At 36.7% G+C, this 20,168-nt stretch overlaps 2 protein-coding genes across 4 annotated transcripts in view; both read right to left on the bottom strand.

The window, feature by feature from the left end:
• The window catches only part of LOC114243699 (apoptosis-resistant E3 ubiquitin protein ligase 1), a 53,502-nt gene extending 42,209 nt beyond the window's left edge, over window positions 1–11,293 (bottom strand). For 2 of the 3 annotated variants that reach the window (XM_089731719.1, XM_089731721.1), the window contains exons 1-2: window positions 11,008–11,293; window positions 1,286–1,451 (exon numbers count right to left, since the gene is read on the bottom strand). In XM_089731719.1, coding sequence (XP_089587845.1) covers window positions 1,286–1,451; window positions 11,008–11,188 — 347 coding nt within the window. In that variant the 5' untranslated portion in view covers window positions 11,189–11,293. Of the gene's footprint in view, window positions 1–1,285; window positions 1,452–9,110; window positions 9,396–11,007 lie in introns of those variants that run through there. The other variant, XM_089731720.1, reaches the window with a different exon arrangement.
• Window positions 11,294–14,862: 3,569 nt separating this feature from the next.
• On the bottom strand, window positions 14,863–20,048 carry Prx5 (Peroxiredoxin 5). The gene is made up of 3 exons (XM_028175210.2): window positions 19,814–20,048; window positions 19,478–19,744; window positions 14,863–15,684 (listed from the first exon to the last, which is right to left on the bottom strand). The coding sequence occupies exons 1-3, from the start codon at window positions 19,916–19,918 to the stop codon at window positions 15,490–15,492; spliced, it is 567 nt and encodes a 188-aa protein (XP_028031011.2). The 5' UTR covers window positions 19,919–20,048; the 3' UTR covers window positions 14,863–15,489.
• Window positions 20,049–20,168: the final 120 nt, after the last annotated feature.

Here is a 20,168-nt window from a genome sequence, read left to right as displayed (position 1 = left end):
CTTGAGATACAAGTTCTAAAGTCTCAGTATAGTTACAACGGCTACCCCACCCTTCAAACCGAAACGCATTACTGCTTCACGGCAGAAATAAGCAGGGCGGTGGTACCTATCCGCGCGGACTCACAAGAGGTCCTACCACCAGTAATTACGCAAATTATAATTTTGCGGGTTTGATTTTTATTACACGATGTTATTCCTTCACCGTGGAAGTCAATCGTGAACTCAAAATATGAAAGCCGCTGTGTTTCTGACTAAACAATATGTATCCTCGCTATAAGAAGCGCGTTGTGGAATGAACCATGAATATAAAAACGATTCAAGTCGTTGCGTACCATCGCGCCCGAAATTGTATTTTTTCTGTAAATATTAAATTTAATGTCTGTCACCCTCTGACCTTTACTACAGTTATGCTTTCGGAGCTTGCCTGTTTTCGAGGCTTAAATAATAATGCGAGGATTCGGGTATTTTTCTTGTATTTTTTTTATGAGTGCAGAGTTTAATGACATGTACAGTCATGGCGAAGCTGGCGCGAAAAGGTCACATAAATTAATATTGTACTGCATTGGAAAAACTAATACAACAAGGCTGGTTGCAAACATGCAATGTGGGATGGAAGCTGATGCTTTACTTCCCCGTGTTAATATGAAACATAATTACGTGGAGTTATTTCAAGAACCCATAAGACTTTCAGCAAACAAAGCAATGCTTTTCCTTTTAAGTTCCGATACGCCGCTTTTCTTATACAGAGACCTTAAGTAGTTAAAAAAGACAACGCCGCATTCATTTTGCAAGTCTACGTTCTCGTGCCGTTCTCGGTTCGACGGGCGGAGTGTTTCGAAACTAGAGGCATAAGGTCCGGTATTATATCTGCTTATTTAAACAGCAATTAATTCTAATATATGAAATACTAGCGACCCGCCCTCTTTTCGCTTCGGAAACATTAAATTTTATTATTGATAGCGAGTCCCGCGATGTTACCCGCGGTATTTGTCGTACCGCGGGTTACGACGCGGGGCGAAGCTAGTCTAATAAAAGTAGCCTAAGTTACTCCTTATATCATCAGCTACCTATCAGTGAAAAGTCTCGTCAAAATCGGTCCAACCGTTCCAGAGATTAGCCGGAACAAACAGACAGACAGACAGACAAAAATTGTAAAAAATCTTATTTTAGTGTATTTTATATTCATATGCGTGTATTAAAAAGCGGTTATTTCAATATTACAAACAGACACTCCAATTTTATTTATATGTATAGATGAAAATATTAAACCAATGTTCATACGTACTTCGTGTACACATGTTGGAGCTTATGTGTGGAGAGCCACTGTCGTAGTACCAGCCGCTGCTGCAGAACTTGCGCGGCTCGTCGGAGGCGCTTCTCCTCGGCCGCCGGGAGCTCCGGCAGACGATCCAACTGGTCCGGAGTCCCGCATCCCGATAATGTCGAGATGCCTACATACAAAACGTGCCACAATTACTTTTTACCCATGTATTACGGTAGGCAGTGGCTTGGGACTGCCCCTGGCATTGCTGACATCCATGAGCGACGGTAACCACTTACCATCAGATGGGCCGTATGCTCGTCTGCCTGCTCGGGCAATAAAAAAAAACACACACACACACGAAAAGTAAATTTCACAGTTTAACTTTCATGACTTATCTACCATAGAAGTTATAAAAAGTAAAGTAGCCTTAATATATTATAAATTAGTAAAGTTTGAGTGCTTAGGTCTGACATGATAATAGTTTTCCTTGACTAGTGAATAGAATTGAAATTAATAGATTCATTTTTTTTTTCTAAATATAATTGGGCTTTCTGCTGACAACAGAAACGTTTTCTTTTTGTTCACATATAGAGCCATCAAAGAGAAAAAGTTGAAGTGCTTTTGAAAGCACTTCTGTGGCTCGAGTATAAAGACACTCGAAACAATAGACAAGCTCATGTCAAGTTATAAGAGAGTTAGAAAATTAATAACATTAAGGCTATCTTTGTTTATTATTGCTGTCCGATAATATTTTTTTTTATTTTATTGATTAGATGGGTGAAGGAGTCCACAGCCCACCTGCTGTTAAGCGGTTACCGGAGCCCATAGACATCTACAACGTAAATGCCGCCACCCACCTCGAGACACGAGTTCTAAGGTCTCAGTACAGTAGTACAACGGCTACCCCACCCTTTAAACCGTAACGCATTACTGCTTCACGGCAGAAATAGGCAGGGCGGTGGTAACTACCCGTGCGGATGCGCATGAAGTCCTACTACCACCAGTAATTACGCAAATTACAATTTTGCGGGCTTCAGTTTTTATTACACGATGTTATTACTTCATCGTGGAAGTCAATCGTGAACATTAGTTAAGTTCGTACTTCATTAGAAAAATTGGTACTTGCCAGCGGGATTCGAACACTGTTGCATCGTAAGATATGAATACACTGGACGTCTTATCCCTTAGGCTACGAAAATCCAATCATTATATAATATAACATCGCACAATGCCCTGACCAATATCAACAGGATGAAAAAATATTAAATTAATTTCGCTATGCCTATATTTTCTTTTTGTACATAAACTTTTTTTTATTATTTCAAAATAAATAACCTAAAAGTTGTTTTTAAAGATTACGTAAACCCGTCTCGTGTTTTCAGCGTTTAAATACAATTTTCATCGTCCTATTACGGGCTTACGATGTTTTAATGCATATTTCATGACCGCTATCCATTAGCGTTTGCGGGCGTCAAGAAGAATTGTTGGCAGTTCGTTGCCAAGAGACGGAGCGCCTTGACCTATTCAGTGATAGCATTCTTACAATATTCAATTACCTATATACCATAATTTCGAAATCCACGTCTTTCAGTTCTTGGGGTAGTAAACGGCGTAATTAAAAATAATTTATATTCGTAAAAAAAACCTTTTTATGACAAAAATTAATCATGCAGGTCGGGGAATAAATTAAAAATTTTTTCAACCTAGTTGAGTATTCGATCACGTGACTACAGTTATGGAATGTGCCATGTTCTGCGGTAATGACTTTTTTTTATTATTAATGAAGGCAGCAGAGAAGTTTGTTCTTGATGGGAATGATCACCGTCATAGACGTCCTAGTTTGGTCGGTAGACAGCAGCCTGTCTGGCCTCCTGCCATTGCTGATGTCCATAGCAACGGCAACCACCCACTATCAGGTGGATCGTATGATCGTCTACCTACAAGGGCAATAAAAAATAAATAAAACAATAATTGATCTCGGCAAATTTGCACCGGGTGAAATAATATGGCGTATCATTTGATCGCCAGTTACGTGTGGTCTTGGTTCCGATTATACTCTTACACGGCACCTCGCTGATCGAAAGGAAGATCTGACGCTGACGATTTCCTCTCGTTCAACATAAAGGGATAAAATGATGCTGCTACTTAAGAAACTCATTACAATAACTATTAACTATAAAGATTACAAAATCAAGGCATAGGCAAGACAAGGTAATACTATAAAGAGCCAGCCGGGTCAGAATAGGGTCGAGTATATGGGACTATTCAAACTCACATAATTCAATGCAAAAATAACGAAGTAGCGTGCGTGAAATTCGTGTGAATGTTGGTAAATATTCAAATATATGTACAACACGGCAGTAAAGCCGACATGACAATGTGGCGTGTGGCGTGCTGTTCACCTAGAATCATGCCGTAGAGTTATCAGTAGGATAAATAAATTTGTTCCTCATACCAAACAGTTTAGGCTTATCATGGTTTACCTTATTTCTTTTTTGATTCAGGCACATGGCTAGACTAACTAATCGCCCACCGGTTGACCGCTGTTCAATCCCTCCAAGGCACCGGAATATCTAGTAGACTGAGAAAGACGCATCCGAAGATACTGAGAATGAATCTAAGAGACTCAAAAGTCTAAAATCTACATTTTTTTATTTATAGCTTAGATGGGTGGACGAGCTCACAGCCCACCTGGTGTTAAGTGGTTACTGGAGCCCATAGACATCTACAACGTAAATGCGCCACCCACCTTGAGACATAAATTCTAAGATCTCGAGTATAGTTACAACGGCTGCCCCACCCTTCGAACCGAAACGCATTACTGCTTCACGGCAGAAATAGGTAGGGTGGTGGTACCTACCCGCGCGGACTCTCAAGAGGTCCTACCACCAGCACATTAAAAACAAAAGAGGGTGAAGTTAGGCAATCTAGGCGCTTAGTAACAGAAATCGACATAATTACTTCAGTCCGCCACGTACTGAGGACCTGTAGGTCTACAAGGCAATTAATGTGTTATATTGGCAATTAATAGTTTACTGCAACTCATAGGCATAACAAAGTGAATACTGCTGAGAATATTTCGTTTCGGTTTCAAGGGGCAGGGCAGCCGTTGTACTAAAAAACTGAGACTGAGAACTCATGCCTCAAGATGGATGACGGCATTTAGACCTTAGAACTTATATCTCAAGGTGAGTGGCGCATTTACGATGTAGATGTCTATGGGCTCCAGTAACGACTTAACACCAAGTGGGCTATGAGCTCGTCCACCCATCTTAGCAATAAAAATAAAAAAAAAAGTTTTACAGTTAATCTAGAGTTTACAATACTAATTAGTTAGTGATACAATATTGCAGTAAATAAGGAATATTTCACTTGGACGGATATCCCTTAAATTCGAATTTAAAACAAAATTTTATAACACGACATTATTAACATAGCGACACTTACATTTTTCAATTGATAAAAACTGTTTCGTAATAGTAATGTAAGTAGTGACCTAAAATGACTGTTGGTAATGACATAAATATGATATGGCCGGTGTCAGTGAACACAGATATCGAATGAGTGCCATATAGTTAAGGTTATCAAAGCAAATCTTAAAGGGGGAAACTTGACGAATATGTGACATGTCCCGCTCAATTTGTTTCCCACAAACTGGAGCACCGGACCAGCCCATCTGAAGATTTCCTGAACATTTCATCCAAATCGGTCTAGCCGTTTCGGAGCCTTTTTTTACCTACCTAAGCTGATGGTCTTGAGATACCATATCAGCGTCGGAATGGAGGAGTGTTGGACGGTTAAATTTGAGGGCATTGGGTTATGTAGTTGAGGGTCTATTCAAAAACACTCTGTTTCGTGGTTAATATAATTATATTGCAAATACTTTGTACACTATTACACCATTATAATATTTTATTTTATGATGTTGCTCTGACCGTGTCTAGATGAGAAGTCATTGTCTTCGCTGAAGAGAAGACAATTATTTGTTTTAAACATTTAAATAAGCATTCCAATATTCGAAATCTGTAACCTTACATGTGTCAAGTGTTGCCCGCCATTACACTGAATAAGGAGTTTATAGTGAACATACACACATCGACTTTTGTATACATAGCAATAAATGGATTAACAGACCACTTCAGTTGTTCTAGGTAAAGGTACCTTATGGTGTATCGCCATACATCACATTGTGCATTGGCCCGGTCACGGGTCATTAGCCCAATTCACCTGATCTAGTTTCCCGTTCGCTTGAAACCAACGCAACAAGTTATACGTTAGGCCTTTTATTCCAGCTATTCTATTTAAATGAATTTATGTCGTAATGCATTAAGTACGTATAAATAAATGAAATTAAATGTTTGAGTTTCGCAATAAAATAAATGATTATTAGTATTTTTTTTATGTAATACTAGCGACCCGCCCTCGCTTCGCTTCGGAAACATTAAAACGCACATGAAACCAAAAAAAATAAATAAAAAAAATAATAAAAAAGTAGCCTATGTTCATCAGGGACAATGTCGGCTTCTAATGGAAAAAGAATTTTTCAAATCGGTCCAGTAGTTTCGGAGCCTATTCGAAACAAACAAACAAACAAATCTTTCCTCTTTATAATATTAGTATAAATAATAATAATAAATATTTACTAACAATCACGCCAAGTTAACTGGTCCCGTGATAAGTTCGTAAAGAACTTGTGTTACAGGTACCAGATAATGGATATAAATGTAAGATTTTTATTATACACATACATATATTTTAATATACATCCATAACCCTGGAAAAGACATTGATATTTATCATACAAATATCTTCCCTTGGCGGGATTCGAACCCGCGACCCCCTTGTGTAGTGACCATGTCACTTACCACTACACCAGACGGCCGTTAAGTATAGATAGTATAGATAGGAATTAAAGTGTGCAGAAGAGCCCGGGGTACTATACAACTCTGTCTAATCATTCGTAAACTAGACACGAGATCTATGAGGCGGTGGGAGATTGATTATTTTATGGTGTCACGAAATATGCTTGAAATTAACAATTCTCACGAATAGTTTGGAACCTCCGGGTCCAAGGAGGACTTCGCTTCTCTCTGTGTTTTATTCCGTATGTGCTATAGGGAGAGCTGTGACTATTCCTTCATCTGCTGTTTTAATATCACACCGCGCCCCTACGGAGCACAGTTCATCTATGGCAATCTGTCAGAAATCTTGATTGACACGTGCGTACTATTCGACGGTGTTTCAAGAACGAAAAACTGATATGTCCTTCAAACGAGGTATGCAGAGAATCTAAGTCCTTGCAGAGTGAGACTCGTATTATCTGAGCGTATACTATTTTGTCCACAGTAAAATTGAAAAGGTCGAGCCTACGATACACCTGCTGTTTATCATCGGTTACGCTGTTAATAAACTGGGATATTGTAATAATGGAGTTTTTTGTAGGTGGCAAACCGAGAACCGCTGTCCTTACTGATTATGTAACTATACTGAGACCTTAGGACTGATATCTGAAAGTAGGTGGTGCGTTTACGTTGTAGATGTCTATGGACTCCAGTAACCACTTAACATCAGGTGGGTTGTGAGCTCGTCCACCAATCTAAGCAATAAAAAAAATAAAAAATAAAAATCAAGTATTCAGAGTGGTGCTCTGTTGAGACCGCTCGATTGGTTCGTTAAGAGAGCCAGCAACGTTGTGGCGCTGGCTTAAACACAAGTGACTAAATAAGAAATATTGTTTTTTGCCACCCATAGGCAACTAATATATATCTATATATTTTTTATTTTTGCTTAGATGTGTGGACATGCTAACGATCCAACTGGTGTTAAGTAGAGGTGGTAGGTCTCAATTTTTACAGTACAACGGCTGCCCCACCCTTCAAACCGAAACGTATTACTGCTTTACGGCAGAAATAGGCAGGGTGGTGTTACCTACCCGCGCGGACTCACAAGATGTCCTACCACCAGTAAATTAAGAATAATAATCTCTATATATAAAAATGAATTGCTGTTCGTTAGTCCCGCTAAAACTCCAGAACGGCTGGACCGATTTGGCTAATTTTGGTCTTGAATTATTTGTGAAAGTCCTGAGAAAGTTTAAAAGGTAGATAAATATGAAAATGCTCGGAATTAAATAAAAATAACAATTTTGTTTTTCCTTTGATGTCCCCCCCGTCGAACGGATTCCTTTTGTTTGTTTTAAGTTTATTTTATACAATAGTTTAGGTCTTTTATTTATCGGTTGAGGCACTACGAAGTCTGCCGGGTCGGCTAGTCTTATATATATAAAAATGAATTGCTGTTCATTAGTCTCGCTAAACCTCGAGAACTGCTGGACCGATTTGGCTAATTCTGGTCTTGAATTATTTGTGGAAGTCCAGATAAGGTTTAAAAGGTGGATAAATATGAAAATGCTCGGAAATTAATAAAAATAATTTTGTTTTTCCTTTGATGTGTCAAGTAGGACCGATTCGTTTTGTTTCTTTTAAATTGATTTTATACAAGAGTTTAGGTCTTTTATTTATCAATTGAGGCACTACGAAGTCTGCCGGATCAGTTAGTTAAGTATAAAATCCGACTGAAGCATACTGATTGTTCGTTTTTTGCGTGCTCATTGCTGGAGTCAGGCAGAATATATAGTTATCCTTTTCTTAGTAGTTGCGATGACATAGGTTCACGACCTCAAATGGTTGGTATGTTTAGCAAAGGGTTTAATTATGACACGAATTATTGTCTCAGGTTTTCGTGAGCCTCGTGACACTTTCGTGACCTATTTGAAAATGGTTTTAAGAGTCAATTTCACCTCATCTTATCATTTCCAATGATTAAAACACTTTATAGTTTTCGTGATTATCAGTTAAATAACTTACCAAAATTGTATAGAGGTTACAAAACGAAATAATAACACACTTCTGTGCAGTAACGCTTGAGGAACTTATCAAGATAATAAGCTTGTCTGACTATAAGCTATACATCAGCCAACGTGCGTTCACCCACCTCTAGATACTACTCGTTTGCTTCCCCATCAATCTCATGCCAGTTAATCGCTAACCGTCACCTTATTTTCCTTCATAGCTCCTCCTCTAATCAACAATCGCTAATAGAAAGGCGTAATGTAACATCGCAGACCTGAGTATATAAATTTCCGGCTAAGAAACATAGTCGCTTCGATCTCATCCCTTAACGTAAGCGGCGGTTTTGGTAGCTACTAAATTGATAACTTTATAACAGTTTTTTTTTGTAATAAGTACTGAAGTTCGTAACTTGCACCTCTGTAGCGACTAGTCATCGAGTCGATTGCACTCTGCGGTCTGTATGCATACGTTTTAATTAAGGGGAACATGTTTTAAACGATTGTTTATTCGATTAGATCTCAAACATATTTCGATACAAAGCTCGAATACTCTCGAAGCTTCGATACAAATTTTGAACTTGCTTCAGCTTCAGCTTTTTTTTCCTACCTAAGCTGATAGCCTTAAGAGGCTATATCAACGGAACCTTAACTAGTAGGTGAGCTCACGGGGCTCAAGCCTGATGACGTTGCTAACACGAACCCTAGCAAGAGTCGTGCTTCGCAGAATCTGCCATGGGATCGGAAACGCGACCCACTGAGAAGATCCGGCGAGAAACTCAGTGGGCTGTGTCTGAGGGTTAATTGCTTCAGCAAGATCATCGTGTAGGACTACATAAATCAATGTAATACAATATTTACAATCGTGAGCACCCGAATTAATTAAAACTAGGATCAATCAGAGATGAAAAAATAAAATTTCGAAACAATATGAAGTTATTCATGGTTGAAATGTGGAAAAAATATTTTTACTTTAATTATTTTAATTTGTATACAAACCTGAGAATTGCGATACACCGGACAACATCGACAGGCCGGAATGCCGACTGTGCGAAGGATGTATCATTCCTATCGAGTAAATCTCAGAATCTTCAAATTGCCACATTTCAATAACAATTATTTTAATAAATGACCATCTAAGATTGTATTTCGTGTCCTTAGAATATTTATCGGCATACAATTATTTGAGACGACTATCCCTTTGTCACCTCTGAGCGTTTAATCATTTTATAGAGAGAGCAGCGAGACGTGCGTATAACGCAACGGCGGCAACGCGACTGTACTGCTGTAACGGTTGGTGGGGGAGTGATGGGGGCTGTCGAGAGGGTGTTGGAGGGTGGCGGGCTGTGACGTCATCGCCCGTACTCCCTCAGTTGGTACACCCGCAAACATATCCCTAGACACTCTACTTATATTATTTTAAAATAACATTACTTATTAACAATACTTAATTCTAATCCATCTATCAGCATACAACATTTTGATATCATTTAATAATCAATTTAAAATGACGTAATTTTATGCCTATGTTATGATTCTTAAGGTTTTAAATAAATTGACCATATTTTGTTAGCCCAGGCTTTCTATTTTTTATTTGTCGTTAATTTATTCAGAAATGCCAAAACAATTAAATATACTATTATTATATTGTATTGTTCGCTGCTAATGAAGGTTTGTAGATGCCGTACATGGACTAGTTCAACTGGAACAGCCAAACTGAATGTAAGATAAAAATAAGCTCTATCAAAGTTCAAATATGCAACAAAATAAAGTGTAATTTAAAGACCATAGGTAAAAAACTGATAAATTAATGCTGAGAAAATAATCATATTTTTTTGTGGATTTAAATAAACTTTAGCCACGCCTGATTATTCACTTTTCTGCTACTTATTGCTGCTGTCTTTTGTCTCATCCAATTATAGACCAATTCTGAGAAGTTTCCATATCTCTACATCTTCCAGTTGCATTAGGCTTTTTAGCTCAAAATAATGTTTCCTATCAGACTAAATCTGATAAGTTGTGGAGTGATGTTGCGCAAATCAGTAATCCTTGACCAATACTTCTGTAAACCCAAGTTCACATGACATACTGCTCCTATATCTGGACCAGGGGTTACACTTGGCTTAGTTAATTTATTAGTTTAATATTATTACCTTTTCATTACATTCTATTTTATAGCATATTCTAATTCGTCTTCTGGAATGTTTAAGTTACAACATCTATGTACAGTGTAATATATATCTGATTCTGATCTTATAATACTGTTATAATAATATCTAAATACCCAAATAATGGTAATAAAATTTCTTGACTGCTGAATTTGATGATGAAGTGTATCTTATATGATATTTGGTTTAATGGTTACAGAACCTTACAACAGCATAAGGGGTTCAGGATCAATCCTCAGTCTGAAATATTACTTGTTAGGGATATTTGATATTCCCTCGGGATATAGCTGGTCTTATCTTATGCTATGTTTCCAATATCAAGTTAGATGTGGAATTTTTGGATGGTGGTGAATTGAAAACTTTTACCTGTATTTTTATTGGTAGAATTTAGTTTAAATGAAGAAGTGCGATAAGTTATCGGAGACGATATATAATTTACCGGAAAGGTTAAGTAGGTTAACGCGTCGGTGAGTACAAAGGTATAAGTTTTTTTAGTTTGTAGAAAAATGCATTAAATTATCTGTCCCTTCATAATGCTATCTTTAGATACCATTGCGTTAAAATTTTATGCTTCTGGTAGTGGAGTAACAAGGATGCCAACATAAAATAAAGACAAACTATTAATGCGAAACATTCAAGAAATCACCTGGAACGTCAGCACAATATCAATAATAAGCGCTCCAAAGTTAATTGTAAATTTTTATACGAAATTTACATTTATCACTTACCATGATCTCTAAAAAGTTGTTTGTATTCTCCAAGTTCATTTTGGTCCAACCACTCATCAACTAAAACACTTTCATCAACAATAATCTGGCATAAAACAAAACTTGCTAAAATTGTGATAGAAAACACAACCAACATTGTTATAAAAAAATTAGAACAACTAAACAAATTTCTACTTATCATGTATAATACAGGAGAAGTTATATTATTTTCATTCTCATTGAAGACATTGTAAATTTTAATTCAGATTTGTAGGACGGTCGTTTGTTTTGACAAAATTTGGCATTTAAATTTGCCATTGTTTTTTTTTTTCATTGTCTGAAAAAGCAACGGGAACATAGGCTTGGTTTTAGGTCGTAAAATCAACAGAATGCCGTGAAAAAGAAGGTATAAAGCATAGACCTATATAGTAGGGACACGACATAATGTTCTATACGTACAATCGCTTATATAAATAGCACCCATTTTGAAGGCACATACATAAACATATATCTATCTCGTTCTTACTCAGCACTTTAACTCGCAGGAAAACAATATAACAGTATTTCAGTGCGTACATAAAATGAAACATGAATATACGTAAATATCTCCGTCTCCGTCTAATGAGGCCGAAAATCCGCCATGTTTAGCGCGCCAAATGTCATTGTCACGTCAGTTCGGCCGTCTGTTTTGGGTTGTACATTATTTATTGACTATGAAATCGATTTAATATGATTGATTATATAAAATTTCATAATTTATTATGCTTAAAACATACAAAAATAATAATTAAAACGTATTTTATAGGATCTCAAGAAAGTCGATGTCCTAAAACTATTATCTATATGTATTTAAATTCATTATGGAGCCCTCATCCGAAAAATCCATTTTTCGGTCGGAATCTATTGATCATGACACTAATCATAAATACCACTTTAAAATATGTCATCAAAACATATTTAGACATTCTGTTTAGATATTTCGGGAAAAAGGCTACCGACAAAATCTCTTCGGAACTATTTAAATAAAATAGTTTTATTCCGCAGTGAGTAAAACACTATTGTAAATTTGTTAAATATTTAATAATTAAGTGATTTTAGAGAGGAAGTCACAAGGAATGACGTTTGTAATTAATGAATAAATGTTCTGTAGGTGTTTTTTTTTCACGCGGTCCCTTGATAAGTTTTAAATTTGAATCACTCTCAAGCGAAAGTGATTCAAATGGTGCGGCGCACCTTCCTTGGGGTGCGCTGCGGTAGTATGTTACGGACTTTAGAGTCAGCAAAACAATTAAAATAGATTGTAATAGTCTAAGAAAAACACGTACTCAAAATACGATAACATTTAGCATGCTAGAAATGGGCTGATGGCTTTGAACTACGCCATATCTTTATGTTTTGCGACAAACGACAACTTTATAAAATCAATGTAGCAACTTTTAAAAATCATCATATCGTTTACTTGGCAAATTCGAAGGACGAACTTGTCTTAGATTTCACCCATCTAAATCATATCATATTTGCACATAACAATATACCTACTTACTTCCCATTAAAGTATAAATTCTACAAATAAATAATACTCAACAATATTTAAAATAAAATGAGCCAAGAACGTTTATCGATAAAACCTGATAACATTGAAATCTTTTGTACAGCACTAAAGCCGCCATGTTTTGTGGCCAGATGACGTCACAGCGGCACGAAATTTTGGTTGACGTTTCATTTCCATAGGTTTCCTACTTCATTGGTATAAAGCCAAACAGAGCTACTTTTTTTTTTTTTTTTTTTTATTGCCTTTGTAGGCAGACGAGCATACGGCCCACCTGATGGTAAGTGGTCACCGTCGCTCATGGACGTCAGCAATGCCAGGGGCAGAGCCAAGCCGCTGCCTACCACTTGTATTTAAAATATTAGGAATTAAATGAAAATTGAATGAATTTTTTTATAATAGAAGCTATTACATAAATAGCTTTTTATTGCATTTCTTCAATCTTGTAAACAAAGATGAAATGTTTTCTAAAACGCCATTCTATGTAAGGTAAGCTGAATTTACAAAAATAGGAGTCTCACGACATTACACTTCGTGGTTTCGCTAAAAGGGATCCTTATCACTTTAGTTTCAGCAATCGACACTGGGTACATTAGTTTTATACGTAGGTATTAGGTGCAGAACCATTAGAAAAATACTAGAGATAGAATGCCTAGCTTACCAGACAACTTTCTTTTTTACTTATTTTAAGGACCTCGAGGTTTTTTTTAATTAAACTGTGATAATTGAACGAACTCAACGTGCCTCAGTTATTCATTTCAATAATATTTTTAATGATACATGGAGCGGTGTTCGTTTCTGAAATACCTATACGATTCCTTGATTAAACGCAGGGTTTACAAATTACCACCAAATTACTTGTAACTTTGACAGCTACAAAATTTTCATCTATCTAAAAACTTCTATTTCAAGACATGGCTAAGAACTTTATTTAAAGGTAACGCGGTCATTAGATATTGTAATGAAAACCTAAAATACAAAACGGCTAGGCAAGCTAAACCACTAGTAAAAAATGGTTATTAACATTGAACTACATGAACACAGAGAACCTAATTAAAAGTAAAAAGTAGCAGTAGATTTATTAGTTTTGTATCTTTTTTGATTATTTTTTCTTATTACATACTTTATTTTATATTTGTTTATTTCTACGTTCCCCTCATAGGTATGTATAATTATTTGACGTGTTATTTTTATTACCTACTCAAATTTCAACCTGTGAAATCTTGTGACGCATGTTTTTGAGTGTAATAATTATTAATAATAATGGTGTCGTTTTGAGGTTGATTATATACATAGTAAATCGTATTTTGGTCCTCACGATACAGGCTGTGCCTAGTGTGAGGATCATTGGTTAATATCATATTGTTGATGCCATCTGCGTAATCTCTCAATTTGTTAAATTTATTATAATTATAATACGCGACATAGTCCTAGCGGGAATCTTCATTTCTCGCGATAAGATTTTGTGCTTCCTAATGGAGGTTCGACGAATTGTGGCTTTAATTTAACAGCTTTAACAGCCTTTGTAGTTCTAACAGCACGCGGCAACCCCGATCTTTTCTAGTCTTCGACAGACGAAGTGTTGTTGTATCTATTGATAGTACGATATATGAACATACAGCTTTTGAAGTGTCTGGAATATGACCGACGGCTCCATACCCACTTTCGGCGATCACTGCAATCCTATTATCTTTAACACTGCATTCCATATTGTAATGGCGCAAAATCGAAAGAAGTTTTTAAAATAATATACACGTTCCAAATTCAAAATAATAAAAAAGTTGAAAAAAAGAAAGTTTTTATGTAACAGTTTTTATGGCCAGACTAGTTAATTTCTTTTTTCCTACCTAAGCTGATAGCCTTGAGAGGCTATATCACCGGAACCTTAACTAGTAGGTGAGCTCACGGGGCTCAAGCCTGACGACGTTGCTAACACGAACCCTAGCAAGAGCTGTGCTTCGCAGAATCTACCACCGGATCGGAAACGCGACCCACTGAGAAGATCCAATGAGAAACTCAGTGGGCTGTGTCTGAGGATTAATTTACTCGTCGAGCCCTTCGTCGCAAGCGACGGGTTCGACGAGAACGATGATCGGTGCTTGAGGTACCTAAAAGCACCGTTAGTGGACGTCGACTGCTTTCCATTCTGTCCGCAGGATCGGGAATGTAGTTAATTAATGAACACCCAGATAAAGGGCAAGCAAACCTGGTCATTACACAATGTTTGCCCCATGTGGGAATCGAACCCACGACTCTCGGCATGACAGTCAGGGGCGCTTATTACTGGGCCGCTAAGTCAATCAGGGATAAGAATAATAAAACTGCAATTATATGACAATAGTTTCTATTTATTATATTGATTGTTTACCATATCACAAAGAGTGCCGACAGACTAATCGTGTAAAGCTATAATTATAAAATCACATTTTACTGATATGGGATCTAACTAACTCGTGAGTTCGCACGAGATATTTTTTTTTGATTTGGCTCTTTGCGCCATTTTTCGTAATTACATGAATAGTGAAAGACGTAATTTTTAAAACTTTCTAATTTTGACAAAAACTTAACAAGAGATATTAAATGCAACAGCAAAAATGTTATTATACATATTCGAAGTTTATAGTTACTTAAATAGCAAATCTAAAAGATCTCAAACTATTCTATTCAAATCCATAGTGAGATGTGTTCGATTGATTAATAGCGTTGCCTTATACGTAAGATTGCTCAGCTAACAACCGAAGCAGATAAATAACATGAAAACGAAAATCAACGCAGATTTCCCTAAAATTTTCTTGGCATTTCGACTATGCGTTGGTAACATTCAATACAGCCTTTACCTCAATTTACTAAGGATCTTAAACGCCGCGAGAAAAAAATAAGTTACAAATGAGGTTAAAATCGCCTTAATTTCGTTTTTATGTTATTTAATTTTGCAATGCGATATTACACACTGCCTACTTCACTTTGATCTTATCGGCGAGAGAACAAGACAGGCCGGTGCCATCGGGCTCCACATTCAGATCTTGGACCTTGCTGTCAACAATGACCATGGAGAACCTTTTGGAGCGGAAACCCCCGAGAGGCGGCAGATTGGTGCCCAGGTCCAGAGCCTTGATGAAGTTGCCGCTGGGATCGGCTAGCATACGCACCTGAAATAATATAAACAAATATAATGTCGTCGTCAAGGCCTAACGGATAAGACGTCCGGTGCATTCGTGTTGAGCAATGCACCGGTATTCGAATCTCAGGCGGGTACCCATTTTTCTAATGAATTACGTACTAAACAAATGTTCACGATTGACTTCCACGGTGAAGGAATAACATCGTGTAATAAAAATGAGACCCGCAAAATTATAATTTGCTTAATTACTGGTGGTAGGACCTCTTGCGAGTCCGCGCGGGTCGGTACCACCACCCTGCCTATTTCGGCCGTGAAGCAGTAATGCGTTTCGGTTTGAAGGGTGTGGTAGCCGTTGTAACTAAAACTTGAGACCTTAGAACTTATATCTCAAGGTGGGTGGCGCATTTCCGTTGTGGATGTCCATGGGCTCCAGTAACCACTTAACACCAGGTGGCTGTGAGCTCGTCCACCCATCTGAGCAATAAAAAAAATGTATTCTTGAATAATCAATTCAATATTCTACTATTCGTTAAATAACAGTGGTGTAACATAGTTAGCCACGGAATATTAAATCAATTTATAAAACTACTTAGCACTAGTTTAAAACACAAAAGAATGATTTTAATTATAATTTTAATGGATTTCATTTGACAACGAAATTGTTTTTTTTATTATTATTCAAAAGTATTATTACTGTCGGATTGCCTTGATCGAGGTGAGTAATGCGGAATTATTTCAGTAGTTTCCTAGCTTATTTACGCCACCGTTCAAATAAGCGTAACAGTGTAAGTGTTTCATGGAGACCTTGATATGAACACTAGATATGTCACACGGTTTCACCCGCGATACATTTATAATTCAAAACTTATGAAACACGTTGCAGTTTTCCGAACAGATGAGTAGCTGTTTTTTTTTTTATTTCCAGCCATTTTATACAGATAGATTGGTATGTGTCCAAATCCTGAACGCATTACACGCCCCTGCTAGTCTGGCTTCGAGAAAGACATGCCACAACGGTATGAGCATCGGGAGCAGTGTAAAAGCTTTTTTGGAAATAATGTTAACAAATTTCGAATTGAATCAATTTACTAACAGTATTAAGAGTCCGCGCGGGTAGGTATCACAACCCTTTTTATTTCTGCCGTGAAGCAGTAATATTTACTAAACTAAACTGAGACTTGGAACTGATCTTTCAAGGTGGGTGGCAACATTTACATTGTTGACGTCTATGAGCTCCGGTAACCACTTGACATCAGGGGGGTGTGAGCTCGTCCACCCATGTTTGCAATAAAAAAAATACAAACTACTTTTTAACTCGATATAGCGAATGGTATCGATTTTCATACGAGGCACGGCCCGCACTATGAATAATAAATTACCTACTTTAGTACTAAAACTCTACAAGAAAGGCATGTCTCTATTGTGTAGAATGACACAAAACCTTAAAAAATGTTAACCATACCATATTTGCACTGTTGAACCGTCTTTGATTAATTATTTAAATAAACTATTGTTTGCTCAATGATTAAACATAATCGCAGACACTTCAAGATTTCGATTCATTTTATATATTACATTTTCTTTATTGATTTATTGAAGAAAAAAAAAACTGAAGCCCTACTTCAAATGACCTACAAATATTTTTAAATTGACAACCCTCGTTCCCAACGTTCGTCAATAACTACTAAACATAAAGAAATAAAATCGGTTGACAAACAGAGAAGATAAATAGATATATTTTTAAAACCTTTGACTATGGCATCCAGCATGAAGGAATAGCAATGTGGAAAAAGCCAAACCAGACACATTCGGTACTTCGCGTAATTATCTTCTCTTGACATAAAGAGCTAAGCAGTAGCTAACTACCGCCTCGATACTATTAATAGTTATTGTAGAGCCGTTATTACAATGTACCTAATTAAACTTTTTCGATAAGATGTGGCTACTCAAGGTTTTTTTTGTTTTTTTTTATTGCCCGTGTTAGCAGAAGAGCATACGGCCCACCTGATGGTAAGTGGTTACCGTCGCCCATGGACTTCAGCAATGCCAGGGGCAGAGCCAAGCCGCTGCCTACCGTATAAGATTAGCTTGTTAAGAAAATCAGCTTGTCGGCTCATCTATAACTAAAAAATGTCTTGTCTGCCGAAAAACTATCATACGCTCCAGATTGAATGGTGAATATAGACTCCGACCTCATTTTAACTAAGACTGGCTTCACTGCCAACTCAATAACTATTTATCTACATAGTTAAACTTTTACGTGCCACCTGCCGTGGGATCGATATAGCAGTTGCACTAGTTCACACACCTACTTTTTATGTTATACTATTTGTAATACCGCAATCGCGTTTACTCTGTTGCGGGTAAAAACTCAACACAAAAAAAAAGATAAATGTGATGATGACACACACTGCTATTGTTTTGTCACATATACACACTGGTCATGGCACGGTCGTCGCTGCCCTGTAGACGACCTCATAACATCTTATAACGTCTGATAACAGCTCCCACGTTCATAATAAGCTTTTGGCCAATTTTTCATTAAATATGGCTCTTGTAATTTTAAAACCACTAATTACAAATAATACATATTATTATTATGTTGTATACTCAGTTTTTATTATGTATTCAGATGAGTGAGTAAGCTGCCTTGTGTTTTGTGTTTACTGCACTACAAAGATCTACTCAACTGTATTGTATAATAGCAGTCCTACCTAACTATCTTTTTTTTATTGCTTAGATGGGTGGACGAGCTCACAGCCCACTTGGTGTTAAGTGTTTACTGGAGCCCATAGATATCCACAACGTAAATGCGCCACCCACCTTGAGATATAAGTTCTAAGGTCTCAAGTATAGTTAGTTATATCTACCTATAGAGGGACAGGAATGGTACCTACCCATGTCCGCTTACACCATACCACCACCATTTATGCATTTCAGTAATCCGCACATTCAAAAAACATTGATTCGGCGTAATATCAATGGACAAAATACTCTCTTAAAATTTATTGGTAACAAGGTCTTATACTGTTGTGACTGTGAGAAGGTCACAACAGAACTATTACTAACAGAACATTTTTTATTCATTGTCGTAAATAAGTTAATTCAAGGTATTGTTCATTATTTACATTAATCATTTAAATAGTGTCATTAATATTTGATCATTGTATATTTTATCACAAACAAGTGGGTAGATTTCAGATAAATTAGAAGCACAATATTGTAATCATCACCCACGGCATAACTGTTTGGCATTTATTATATAGAACTATGAATATGTATAAAATAAGTTTTAGTAATTATAAAATAAATGTATAAACCATAAAATAAGTATTAATTAATTCAAAGACCCCCACGAAAACCAAAGAAAATACTAAATTAAATTCCACTCAGTAATATGTTAGATATATTTGATTGCGATACTATGTAGTCAGCAGAAAAACTATTTTCAGGTTGTTTTCACTTTTGATAAAAATAAATTAACAAAATCAAAATAAAAAATGCAGACAAGTAAATGAAAATAATTTGAAGCAATTATTATTCGAGTAAAAACATTTTACTATTAAGCAAGCTTGCATTCAATTTAGAGGGTATAACAAATATTACAATGTAACTGTGAATCGAATGTCAGTCCTCAAGACACGTGGCAGTACTATAAATTATGGTAGCTATGGCCCTAGTGCAGCTGGATCTACCCATATAATATGCTTATTAAATACATTTCACATTTTAAATATTTTGGCACCTTAATGTTAAAATGCCTCATTGAAAAATTTACACAAGAGAATGACCTAAATAATATATATGTATGAAGGAATTACCTTTCCTTTGGTGTTGTGCTGAGCTCCCCAAGCCGCCATCACATACGGGTCATTAACAGACACGCACACTATTTCAGCGACTCCATCCGATTTCAGTTTATCTGCGTTCTGTACGTATCCCGGCAAGTGTGTTTTAGAACATCCCGGGGTGAAGGCGCCCGGCACCGCAAATAATACAACCTTCTTTCGCGCCGTTAACTCACAAATATTCACTTTATTAGCGGGAGAATCTTCGAATAAATCAGCAGCAGGCAGCTGATCCCCGACCTTAAAGTAAAACACTTGAAAAAAACCTGTTATGTAATTCCAAAAAGTCTTTTTTCTTAAACAATTTACCTTAATTGGTGCCATGCTTAATTGTGAAATGTGAAGTGCTCGCGCTGACGCTCGATTGGCGAATGCGGTAATGCCACGGATAATCGAAGACCCTGTGAGAAACATTAGAAGGTAGAAGTTTTTACTATGGTAGTTACCTTACTTATTATTTATTTTGTTATATCGATCGTAAGTTAACAGATGATAAAAGTTCATGACCTTCACAACTTTGATAACTTTGATGTCAAGCTGTCAAATGTCATTCAGCCGTCATCACGACGCTTTGCATTATGAAACAGGACAAGGGTACATACACTATAAACATTCAGTGGTTAATAAATACCTATTTAGATGCTCTAATGTGCTTTCGTTCCTG

This window comes from Bombyx mandarina, chromosome 12, assembly GCF_030267445.1.
Source record: "Bombyx mandarina strain Sakado chromosome 12, ASM3026744v2".
Lineage (NCBI taxonomy): Eukaryota > Metazoa > Arthropoda > Insecta > Lepidoptera > Bombycidae > Bombyx > Bombyx mandarina.
Note: the sequence above shows the minus strand (reverse complement) of the source record. Positions and strands in the feature narration are given on the sequence as shown.